The sequence below is a fragment of the Astatotilapia calliptera genome, chromosome 20, assembly GCF_900246225.1.
Source record: "Astatotilapia calliptera chromosome 20, fAstCal1.2, whole genome shotgun sequence".
Lineage (NCBI taxonomy): Eukaryota > Metazoa > Chordata > Actinopteri > Cichliformes > Cichlidae > Astatotilapia > Astatotilapia calliptera.
This window is the reverse complement of record NC_039321.1, coordinates 4,639,550-4,651,931: the sequence shown is the minus strand read 5'-3', so window position 1 is coordinate 4,651,931 and position 12,382 is coordinate 4,639,550. Positions and strand designations below refer to the sequence as shown.

The 12,382-nt window shown below is 41.3% G+C and overlaps 1 protein-coding gene across 1 annotated transcript in view; it reads right to left on the bottom strand.

The window, feature by feature from the left end:
• Positions 1–249: 249 nt before the first annotated feature.
• Positions 250–12,382, bottom strand: part of cables2b (Cdk5 and Abl enzyme substrate 2b) — a 44,710-nt gene continuing 32,577 nt past the window's right edge. The window contains exons 4-10 of the mRNA XM_026153813.1: positions 10,329–10,437; positions 10,059–10,227; positions 7,728–7,825; positions 3,851–3,957; positions 3,489–3,608; positions 2,610–2,694; positions 250–820 (exon numbers count right to left, since the gene is read on the bottom strand). Of these exons, the coding sequence (XP_026009598.1) occupies positions 674–820; positions 2,610–2,694; positions 3,489–3,608; positions 3,851–3,957; positions 7,728–7,825; positions 10,059–10,227; positions 10,329–10,437 (835 nt within the window). The 3' untranslated portion in view covers positions 250–673. The remainder of the gene's footprint in view (positions 821–2,609; positions 2,695–3,488; positions 3,609–3,850; positions 3,958–7,727; positions 7,826–10,058; positions 10,228–10,328; positions 10,438–12,382) is intronic.

Here is a 12,382-nt window from a genome sequence, read left to right as displayed (position 1 = left end):
TATCTGAGCTACAGTCGCTGAAAACACTCAGCACTATTTTCAGCCGTAAAAAATATGATTATCTGATGCATGATGCATGTGTGTCAGTGTTACTCGTAATATTTCTAATAAAGCTAAAATAAAGAACCTAAAAAACAGAGTTTAGAGAAAAGCTTTTTCAGAGTCAGACAGTTCTGGTTTTGTTCAAAGCAAATTTCTCCCTCTGTCTTTTGTTTGTTTTTCATCTTTTGTTTTTGTTTTTTCAAGGTGCACAGTCTGTTTTTCTTTTTCTTTTTACATGTACATTTTTGCACATTTTTGAAACCCACAGTTATAATGGCCTACACTATAAAAATAATGCTGGAGGAAGAAAACCTGAATTTTCCTGATTTTGATTTGACCTCCAGTGATTGAACCGTCAGTCACAGTGTGTGATCACTTTGGTTTTTCACGGAGGAGAGGAAGGGAACTTTTTCCTCTGCAGTGACGTCTTTGAGCCGTTTGCTGCCACGACAGCGTGGCTGAAGTCTGATGTAGTGCGCAGGAAGGAGGAGGATGATGATTTCTGGGTGGCGTCTGAGCCTTTGAGCCAGGCATCACGAGGACTGATCCGTCACAGTGCTGGAGCTCGAAGGTGCTGAGGTTCTCTGCAGAGGCGGAGAAGCGTGCTGCAGTGCTGCTCAGCCAGGCACTGCTATACCTGCTGCTGCTGCACCAACCGTCTGAAATGTGGCATGACTTTGCTCTCTGGGAGGTAGAGCGCCATCTCCAGGGCGACCAGGATGGTGAACTCGAATGATATGAGCTCCCTCCTGCTGATCCTGAAACGCTCCTCCAGCTTCTGCAGGAACAAACCAGCACATGAGAGAGAACAAATACTTTCTGATGACACAAACCGTTTCATGTCTGACTCCACGTCTGTGGGAGTTTTAAATCTTGAAATTAAAATAAACATTGTATCTTTTGACATTTTTATACTGGCCGTTCATTTTAACTAAACTTCTGTGAAAAAGTATTTACCCTGTTTCCTGATTTCTTTCTTTCTTTTTCTTTTTTTTTTTTTTTAATTTATTAGCCAAAAAGAACCCAATTAAATAAAAACTGCAGTTTTTAAATAATTATTTTAATCTATTGAGGGTTCTTCGCAGCAAGAATTGCAATTGAGTGTTTGCAATAACTGCCAACGAGTCTTTCACCTTCAAACTTCAAAACTTTCATTTTTTTATTTTTAGCCGCTCAGAGATGGGTTTGCTGGTGTGTTTCTGTCAGGCTATCAATTATCACGAGTCTTCCGTGTCCTGAAGCGGCAAAGCAGCCCCAGAGCTTCCACACTACCACCACCATGTTTGATTGCTGGTTTGATGTTCTCTCTTTCTGAAATGCTTTGTTACTTTTTAACGGGACTCGGCCCTTTCAGAGAGTTCAGCTTTTGTCCACAGAACATTTCCCTCAAAGTCGTGGGAATCATCAAGATGTTGTTTGGCAAAAGTGTGATGAGTGTGATTTTTGGTCACAGTGGTTTCCTCTGACCAATGGCCATGCCATGACCTCTGACCTTAACTGAGGCAAGTGAAGCCTGCAGTTCTTTAGATGTTGTTCTAAGGTCTTTTGTCACCTCCTGGATGAGTTGTTCATGTGTTCTTGGAGTATTTTTGGTCGGCCGGCCACTCCTGAGAACTGCCCACAGTTTTCTCCATTTGTGGGTATTCATACTCTCCACATGCCTCAGAAATGGCTTCGTAATCCTTTCATTGATAGATGTCAGCGACTGTTAAAATCACAGTTCTAAACCCTTTTCCAACTTCACTGTTTCTTTAGATCGTGGTACGATGTGTCGCTTTATGAGATCTTTTCATTTGTTTCACTTTGTCAGATAACTTCTATTTTAGTGATTTCTTGATTAAACATGTATAACAGTAATAAGGCCCGAGTGCATTTAGTGTAACTTAAACTCAACTTTACAAAAACTGTCCCTAATCACATTTAATAATTTAACAAGGGGGGAATTACTCTTTCACACAGGGCCAGGTATGTAAAGAAATGTAATCACCAGTTTAGTTACTCAGGTTATCTTTGCCTTTTTTTTGATTTTCTGAAAAATAAAGTGTAACAAATGAGCATAAAGAAATAAAGAAATCAGGAAAAGGACAAATAGTTTTTCACAGCACTGTATTTGTAATCAGTGTTTCATTAGATATGATAAATGAGGTAAAACTAAAAAGATCCATAACTCCATAAAAACTAAAGAAATGTGCAACGATCGTCTGCTTGGTAGTGACGTGCAGGGTTTTTGGTTTGGTGGTCGCAGAACTGAAACAATTAAAATCAATATTTTTGAGCCATGACAAAAGTGAATATGCAGCATAAATACAGTACAGTGATAATGCAGGACTCAATCAGACCTCAGGGATTCTCTCCTGCATGGTCTCAACACTCGACTATAAAGGACATTAACAGCCTCTAGTCCTGCAGCTCGAACACTCAGCAGGTCGTTTTCCACCTGCTCAGGTAGAAAAGCCTCAGAGGCTGAGCAAGAGGAACATGATCTGACTCACAAGGCAGATTTTTTCACTGACACTGTGTGTGTGTGTGTGTGTGTGTGTGTGTGTGTGTGTGTGTGTGTTACATACGTCAATTAGATGTTTGACTTCCTGTTTCTTGAGGTCACTGCTGATCTTAGCTGCCAATAGGATGCATGCAGCTGAGACCAACTTCCTGTGAACAACATCAACAGTTACGTAACTGACAGGACATCAGGCCACAGAGTAACAATGTAACAATGCAGACTGCTCGCTCTCTGGACAACATTTATTCTTAAAAGAATTATTGTCTTAGTTTGTAGTTTGTTTGAAATAATGTATCAAGTCTTTATCAGGTGTTTTCTTTGCGTTAACAATCAGTTTCTAATTATAAGACTTGTTGTCAGTTTTTGACTGAATCAGTCATCAGTTAGATCTTAAAGACCTTGAGTTGGATGTAAACATACTCTATAAAATAACTATAAATGTCACTGTGATGATGCACACACTTCAATAATAATTTTCCAGGCAGTTAACAGAGACAGGAGCTTTCCTTCATGTGGTTTATGGGACAGTGAGGACTTGAAGTTCAGTGCATCACAATCAAAGAATACAAACCATCAGCAACAGTGAGAAGTTTTTCTTTTAAACCGAGCTTATTGAAAATAAACACAAGGGGGAGCCACTTCCACACCTCACACTGTGGACTCCACACAGAAAACTGCAGCACAGCCACCTTTTAAGCTATCAGACAAATCTTGTTTTACGTTTTCTAACAGGAACACAATGTGATGAAGTCTTGAACCAATCAGATTTTCTACCTGAGACTAATTATGGTGCAGAATCACTTATAATAACAATAAACAGAGCTAAACAGTCACACATGATCCATAGTCGTCATTAACCAACATTTCAAGCAGAGTGTGAAGCCTATGAACGAAGCAGAAACCGATGACGAGCTGTTTACATGTGGACGAGATTCGAACAAACCTGTTCTGCTTGTTGAGGCGTCCCTGCAGCACCAGCTTCTCAAAGTAGACGTATGCCATCGCGAGGGTGACGGGCTGCAGGCCGCAGTCCTCCCCGACTATTCTCATCTCTCTCTTTAGGCTGAAAAAGAAATAAAGCATGTTCTAATTATTTAATACTCCCTTTTCACATATCTGTGTAGGTTCTTAGTCATCCAGGTCATGGTAATCTAAGGAGCGACTGGACTGCTTTAAGTTTCTTTAAGATGTTTCATGTCTCATCCCATGAGCTCCTTCAGCTCTAAGACCAAGTGGTGATCCAGTCGGCCCTTTTTCACATTACTGTGCTGAAATCCTTTCATTGGCAGAAATGAGAAACGTTACCTTCGGATTTTGCTGAGGGTGAGTTTAATGTGAGGAAACTTCTCCTTAAAAGTCTCGTTCATATCTTTCTTCAGATCAGACGGTTTGACATATTCTATAACTGTCGTCTGCAGGATAAAAGAACAAAGAGAAAAAGAGCAAAAGAAAATGAACCATACCAGAACAATAAGGAGCGGAAGAATGCATAAACAGAGCACAGAACACATTTAACTGTAAGCAGAGACAATGAGAAGTCAAACAGTTGTCAGTGAATGTAAATAATCTGATGAGGACGTAAACACCGACGGGTAAATATTTCTTTCTGTGACTCATTGTTGCAAAGATGGCACCATTTCTCACGCAGGGAAACTCATTCATGCTTTAGTTTACAGTCTTTCCAGGTATTGTGATGACTGTTCGCAGGAGTATCCAATAACCTCATCAAATCTGTTCCAAAACAGCTGCACTGACTTTACACACTAAATAAAAGTCAAACTCCCCTGCTGATTATTTTTAAATCTAACAACGACGCAGGCTTTGGTTCCACTGAGTCGGTCCGTCTCTGTGTCTGTCCTGTTATGGACAGATCACCTGGTCACTGTGTAGCCAAAACACAGTCTCAAGCCCCACCCCAGCTGATTTCTTTAAGCAGTTAAGAAAATGGATTGATGGCTCAATACTTTGACGTATTAGATCACATTGATCTTATAGAAATCCAATATTGCCTCACAGCATTCCTGCTTTTTCACTAATAGCCTCAAACACCCAAAGGCAGCTCTGCTCTCTCTCCAGTGGGTTTGTTTTATTTTGCAAACTTAAGAGGGCTCCTTTAACCACATGTTGCATGTTTACAACTTTCATTATTTAAATGGCACACAACTCAACTGCTGACCTTTCACCTGCAAAACTTAAGTGAAGAAACAGACACACCTTTCCATAAAACAGCTTTAAAGTCACCAGCATTAAGAGGTGACAGTGAAGAGCTGCAGGTTCCTCAACAGTTTCTTTACAGCTCAACTCAGTTTAGACCTTAATCCTGATATTTAGTCACATACATGCTCATGTCAACACTTCCAAGGCCTAATTTAATGGAGAGAAGCCTGCGAGATAATCCTGGTAGACAGCCTGATCTAAACCTTATCATATGCAGGTAACATGCACCATTTCCATGTAACGCACCAAACTGGTGTGGGTGGGGGGTGTTTTGTAGTTTAGGCGACATTGACAGTAGGTGGTGAAATCACACTGTGTAATACTAACACACACACACACACACACACACACACACACACACTTGCTCACAGTAAGCTCAGTGAAAAGCAGCTCACCTCAGCTGTAATCGTCTCATGAATTAAACACTGTGATACAGTGTGTGTGTGTGTGTGTGTGTGTGTGTGTGTGTGTAGCTGTTTAGACATCTTTGTGGGACCAAAAATCACTTATGAGGACAAAAGTGCCGTCCTCACGAGTTTGAAGGCATTTCTCAGGCTCAAAACGTGGTCTTAGTGTCAGGGTTACGATTAGGTTCTGGTTAGGTTTAGGCTGAGGGTCAGGATTAGGCCGTCATTTTTGAGGGTTAGGGTGAGCGACTAGGGAATGCATTATGTCAATGAGATGTCCTCACTAAGATATCAAAACGAGAATGTGTGTGTGTTTGTCTATAGAGGGATCAAACTGAGCCGCAGCCTCCAGGACAGTGAAAAAGAAAAGAGCATGTGTACTCTGATTACTCTTACAATCATCTGTTTTATTCACCCTGTTTGTCTCTCCTTCGGATTTATTCCTGTTTATTAGAACATGAGAAATTAAAATTGGGGTTCAATGTGATCAATTTACACTTTTAATCTCCCCGAAGCACAGATGTTATTGTCTGACTCAACATTATAATTAAAATGTGTAAAAAAAAAAAAATAGCCAAATACAGAAATCCTGCCAGTTACCAGAGATTGGTGAGTATCTGACTTGGATGATGCATTAATTCATGTGATGACATTAAACGGATTAGATACCACCTACTGGTGTGATCAGCTCAGTTTTTACTGAACCTGTTATTCATATGAGTCACACACCAGTGAGCCAAAAACACTATGACCCTGTACATGGTGAATAAGGTTGATTATTTCTCATCAGTGTTGTTGTCACCACTATAAGACAGTAAATGCAAAGCTGAGAGTTGCAGTCATCCTAAAAACAGCAGCAGGGGCAGGTGTAAAGTCACGGGTGTTACAGCCAGATGAGTCTGAGTCAGAGCCGCCCCGAAACATCGAGGCTCGTTGGGCGCTCCCCGTGAGCTGACGATTACCTTCAAACAGTCATCTGAGATCGGCCCAACAGTGAAACACCAAGAGGGTGTTGGAGGATGTGTTGGAATAACAGTGGCTCCAAATCTTACAGGACTAATAGGATCTGCTCTTAATGTCTTGGAGCCTCCACACATCCTGCTGAATCCCTGCTGTGGCAGGTCGGAGCTTGTTTTGGTGGTGCAAGAAGCACCGAGAGCAAATTAGATCAAAGTGGTCGTGTTGTTTTGGCTGTCGTTATGATGAATTCTTTTAATTAATTTAGAAACCACAGCTCTTTAATAGCTCACATGTGTTTCAGTAAGATTTCTGATCGTGTTCAGAGAGGTGCTGGACCCAGCTGAAATCTGATTGGCCCCTGTGATGCGCCACCCCGTCACTAATCACTGGACAGGGTGTGCAGGACTTCACTGGTTGGATCTTTACAGATGCATAAACATCACAGACATCAAACACTTGTGATAAGCATGATGTTGATGTCGATTTCATGGGGGAGGGCTGGTGATGACAGGAAAGATTACAATGTTTACAAGTTCAAAGAAGCGTATTTATAAGATGGAAATTGGTAATCAGTATAAGTCTGATGGGACTTGAACGTAGCATGAGCGTGCTGCGATGCACAGACAGCTCAACAGTGGTGCTTAGCATTTCATCAGCCACAAAGCTTCATGACAAGGTGCTTTTCTGGACTTTAGTTTGTGTTAACCTCTGAATCTGAGAATGGGTGCTTATTTCAAGCATTAGTTAGCAGCTAGTTCACAACTATACTGGGATTAAACTAGCATCTTGTGAGTGCAGTTACAAACATTTCTTATTGTATTTTCTTTCATATTCATTCACATTTTAAATCTTATTTCCAGAACTGAACCATCCATAAACTCAGGAGTTACAAACAAGAGGTGTGCTCAACCCTGAAACAGAGTCTGAATCTGAATGGAAGTCCCCCAATGCCAAAGCTTTCAGTGCAGATCTCCTGAGATTTGAACTTTTCTTTTTCATGTATTGTTTTTGTTACTAAACTTGATTTATTTAACTCAACATTAACATTTTTGGTCAACAGACTGATGCAAGCTACAAATATTAGGCCTAATAAGAGCAGCTCCTCAGAATAAGCCCATAATAGATCCGTTCTTGTTATCAGGCAAAAGAATTTGGGAATGCTGTCTCCAAATCGCTGCCGTACCAGGCCGCAGCTTTATGATGAAGGCTGTTAATCCTGATGATGCAGAAGAAAGAAATCTGATTTAGATTAAGGCTGGAGGCTCCGAATTCAGTTACTGCCAAAATGACTGTTTAAAATCTGTCTTGCTGAGGTCACTTAAACCCAAAAATGTGCTTATTTTTAGAACTTTGATAAGATAACACACAAACACAGCCTAGTAAGGGCTACAGCACCAGGTTCGCAGTGCTACAGACTCCAAAGTGTATTAGTTTACTAAAACCATCTGTCCTCTCACAAAGCTCATTAAAGGTGTCAAACAGCCTGCGGAGCTCTGAACGTGGTGTGAAGGAGACGCACAGCTGTCAGCGATTTGCTCCGTGTGGGCGTCCTCGAAAATAAACAACTATATTTCAAACCATCTGCAGTGTTTTCTTACCATGTAAGAGGCGAAGATCAGCACTCGTTTGTGTTTGCCGCAGGGCCACTGAGGGTCACTGAGCAGGTTGGGGTCATATTCCACCACCTCCTCCACACCTGGACAACAATACACATCGATTCAGAAATATCGTCAAAAGAGCAAAACCGAGGTGAGGAGAGTAACACGAGGTGTCATCAACAAGTTCTCTGACTCACAGCAAAAACATTTAGTGCATCTAAGCACGATCTGTCTGCAGACAGTTAAGGAAAAGAGAATTTTATCCATTTTCCTGTTTCTCTGACCAAGTCCTGATAATTTGTCTTTGAGGGAAAGGGAAACCTCTTTGATGCAACATTACCAGCTTGAAATTTGGCTCCTGTCCTACTCCAGCTCACTCCTTTGTGCACCTCTTAACTGCTTTCAGCTCAACCACTACTTTCTTTTAACCCCCAGGACATCTGCCCTTCTGCCATGAACCTCACAGAGTCTACAGACATCAACTTTAGACTGACAGGGCCCCACTCGGTGATCAGCATTGGTGACAACAGTTAGGTTCACGTAAAGAGGTGTTAAATGTTAAATGTCCCAGGATGTCAGTGCAGAGCTCTACTACAACATCCTGAGACATTTAACATTCGTTTCAAACTGTTAAGGCAGAGGTGTCGAACTTAGTTTAGTTCACGGGACACGGGAGTTGATTTTAAGAGGGCCATTATTGCACAAAAACTTATAAAAGCAAATTTATTAAACTGTTAACAGAGTTTATGCACAGTTTGCAGACATTCACATTCAGAAAAATCTCAGTTTTTCCTCATTCAGTCAGTGTAAAGTCTTTACAAACAAACTGTACCATTAGAAAGTTACAGAAACCCATCAGCATGGCTCCTGGGGTTTAACCACTTTATTCTGGTTCTTTATCAGTGACAGTGATAAAACAACCACACTTATGGCAAGATTGATTGAGCTGCAATACAGTGCTTCCTGTTGAAAAGTCTAAATTGTTTGTCCTTCATCTTAGCAAGTCTGAACTCTGCAAAGTCACCCAGCTGGCTGGCTTCAAACTCCTGGGCATGTGTGCACATTTGGCATCCCAACTATGGCACAGAGTATTGTGCTTTTTTGGGGCTATGCCAAACACATTGCTCCCTAACAACCTCCCCGATCATCAGAATTCAAAGAGATCTTTGTCCTCTTTCCCCAAAATGAAATTGCAGTGGTGGAGATCCAGCACATGACCTCCGCTGTGCAGGTTCTAGTGATCGAAAAAGAGCTGACTGGGTGCGATCTGAAAATGGCAGCAGCACCAAAATCTATCATTCTGATATCTGCAGAGATTGTCTTGTTTTTTCTCTCTGGAATCAAAAGACAAAATGGATTTGAGAACCACCTGTGAACTTTACCAAGCCTTCATCTGGTTTCATATTGTGGCCTAAAGAGCATTTCATCATCCAATCACCATTTCATCCATTTAGTGTTTGCTGGTCCTCTGCTGCCACCAACTGTGAATCAACAGAAGGCGTCCAGGCTTTCTTTCATAGTGCTACCAGTGGTCCAAGCATCTATGCACAGGTACAAGAGCAGCTCTGTACTAATCGACAGCTAAAAACATTATGCCATTTATAACTGAGTAAACGAGTCTTTGGTGTTTCTGTCAGTACTTAACAATCATATCAGTCTTAAGAGCTGCGAGTCTAAAGAAAAACGTCACCAGAGGACTAAAAATATCGAACCTGCTGCGCACGACCTCACGCTCACACACAGCTGTATTGTGTTAATGAAAGGTTGTGGATTAGAAAGAGGGGTTTAGAGGCTAATTCAGGGCTCTGTCACTGTGGATGTGTGTGTTTACAGACACAGGATGTGAGGACATGCTCATACACATGTGTTTAAAATATAAAGAGGATGATGCTCCAGCACAGCTGCAGCAGCTCTCGTTTGCTCTCTTCATCCCAGCATCCTGTGTTTGTTTTCTCTTCCTCACGTTACATCCTTCTTTAGCATTTCAATCCAGAAATGTTTGAGCAGTTACAGTTCAGCCTCTTTTCTGAAATCTCAGAATTCAAGGAAACAGATCAGTCATATCGCTCAGAGTCCTAATGCACCATGACTGTGCTGTTTCACAGTTTGAACCATAAACAGACGGTGTTTTTGTTGTTCCCTTTAACATGATAAAATCCTTTAACTGTGTCTGTGGCTTGATGTCAGTAATTATCTACATTACATCTAATAAATGGCCACATCTTTGGTGAAATTTATTTTTGACAGTTTTAAACTGTTGCTAGAAAAAAAGAATCATTATTATTTTTAGGAGACGTGCACGCTGTGACTGAGCTCGGTTCCATTTCTTACCCAGATCCAGTCCCACGGTGCTGCTCAGCCGGCTGGGCGGGTAGCTCCTGCCCGGAATGCTGTGTGTGCTCCTGGAAACGGGAATCTGCAGCGTCAGGTCGCTGGCAGACGACGGCTTCTGCCTCACCAGCGCGTTAGTGGGGTACAGGAACTGTGCGTATGACACAGACTGACACAGAAAGAGAAAGATTATTATTAACTGAGCTCTGACCACAAGAAACTGTTTTGGATCATAAAAGCATCCATGAGAAGTAGGTCCAGATTTTCTACCCTGCCATAGGTGTCCAGGTGAAAACCCTCTAGCCCCGGCAGCATTTCCAGGGTGGTAGAGATGTTTCCAGACGAGTGTCTCCTCCTGGGGTGATTTAACAAAGGATCACTGGAGAAAAAAAGGCATCAAGAAAAGAAAGAGAGCGAGAATTATTGATAAAATGTTGGTAAACAGCCTGCCTGTAAACACACAGCAGACGGCTGCACTGTCATACAGTAGGAATATTTGGTTCCCAGTTCTTCCGACTCGTGCCCTAGCTGAAACCAGTCCAAACATCTGCTGCATCTGGAGCAGAAACCCCTCAGTGAAGCTGGTTTACCTACAGGAAATTAAATTAAGGACAACAGCAATAAAAGATTCACAACACCATAAAACAGATTCAGAAGTTAGCAGCAGCTTCAGTTTGCCATCAGCTAGCATCGTAAAGAAACTGCTCGAGCGTTTCAGACGGGTCACGCTGTGGTTTGTTTCTCTAATAATCACAGTTCAGCCTCGTGTCGCTCCGAGACACGACAGACACTGAAAATGAATCGATGAATTAATCATTTATGAGCAGTTCATCACAGCCTGAGCACAACTGAAATTACACAAAAATACAACTTTGTTTTGCAATTATCACTTTTTTACTGCAGACTTAATTTCAAACTGATGGATTTTTATGATTTATAGAAAATGAATCCAAATAAATTTCTTTCTGGAACCGCTACAACAAAACATCTTTATTCACACTGAAAAACCTACCTCATTAAATATAATCTTACTCTCTGTGTAATACTAGATGTACACAGCATACGACTTACACCCTTTCACTGTACATACCAGTTCATTTCACAGGTTTAATTCTTTCCTTTTCCTTATATGATCTGACTGTACTTTAACCATTTCATAGTGATTGTGTGCTTTCCAGATGCTACACCTAATTCCCAGACTTCCTGGATTTAGTTTTTTATATTTTAACATGTCCCACAGACAACCACCTGCGTGACAGGAGCCATGCGGCGCCTCCCTCCTCCTCTGCAGAATCGCACGTTGGCTTGAATAAGATTTCAAACTAAACAGATAATCGTTTACGGGATGAAGGACACAAAAATGCTGAAACTCTGAAGTATAACACGTTGCTTTTTACAAACTAATTTTAAAAAAATTGAATTAAAATGGTTGATATTTAATATATTTTCCATTGATTTTTTCTTACCTAATTTGTTTGTAATTTCAGTAAGTTTCTTCTGGCACCATCTGAAACCATCTATAAATGGGAACTAGAGGGAACTGAGAATGTGTTCATGATAATAGCTGCGTACATTACATGTGCGCATGGTGCGAGTGTGACATGACACAACATGCACTAAGACTTCTCAGAATTTCAGCTGAGAAAAAAAACGTGCGTTTGTGTGAACACAAAGAGAAAAAAATTGATCAGGATGACTTGTCTATTGGAGAGAACAGCATTATTGTTGTTTCCATTATTGTTTCTTCTTGTCGTTACTGTGAGATGTTTGTGTGTGATCGTGGTGTTTGTATGAGTCATCAGCCACTCAGACCTAAGGTCAGGTCAGAGGGCTCTGATGCACATGGGAAAAAAAATCATCCCCCTCCGAACAAACGGCTCTTCTCCCTCATACTCCTCTGCATCATCCCCTCTTCTACTCTCATGTCCCTTTGTCTCACAATGAAGAAACGAGACCTCGGCTACTTCTACTTCCCTACCTCTACTTCTCGTAAGTGTCCAAGCATTGTTCCCTCTAGTGATTTTCTGGGCCCCTTGTGCATTTCCTTGAAACTTGTGTATTCATTTTCTTTGTTGCTGTGCAGGATGAACCAGCAGTGTATGGGAACAGCTGAAAAGCTCACGTTTCTTCATGTTTAAAAGTCCATCTAATAAAGGTCTCGGATTTTTGAGAGCTGCAACATTTCCTTTCACTCCACTTGGTTCACTCTCTTAGTTACGGCGCTGCCTCCTTCCTGCCTAGTGAACAGCGACAGGGGTAGTTACTGGTCTAAACCTCTGCTTGGGCTAAATCTCTGAAAACTTTTTATTCACATGCTTCTAAAT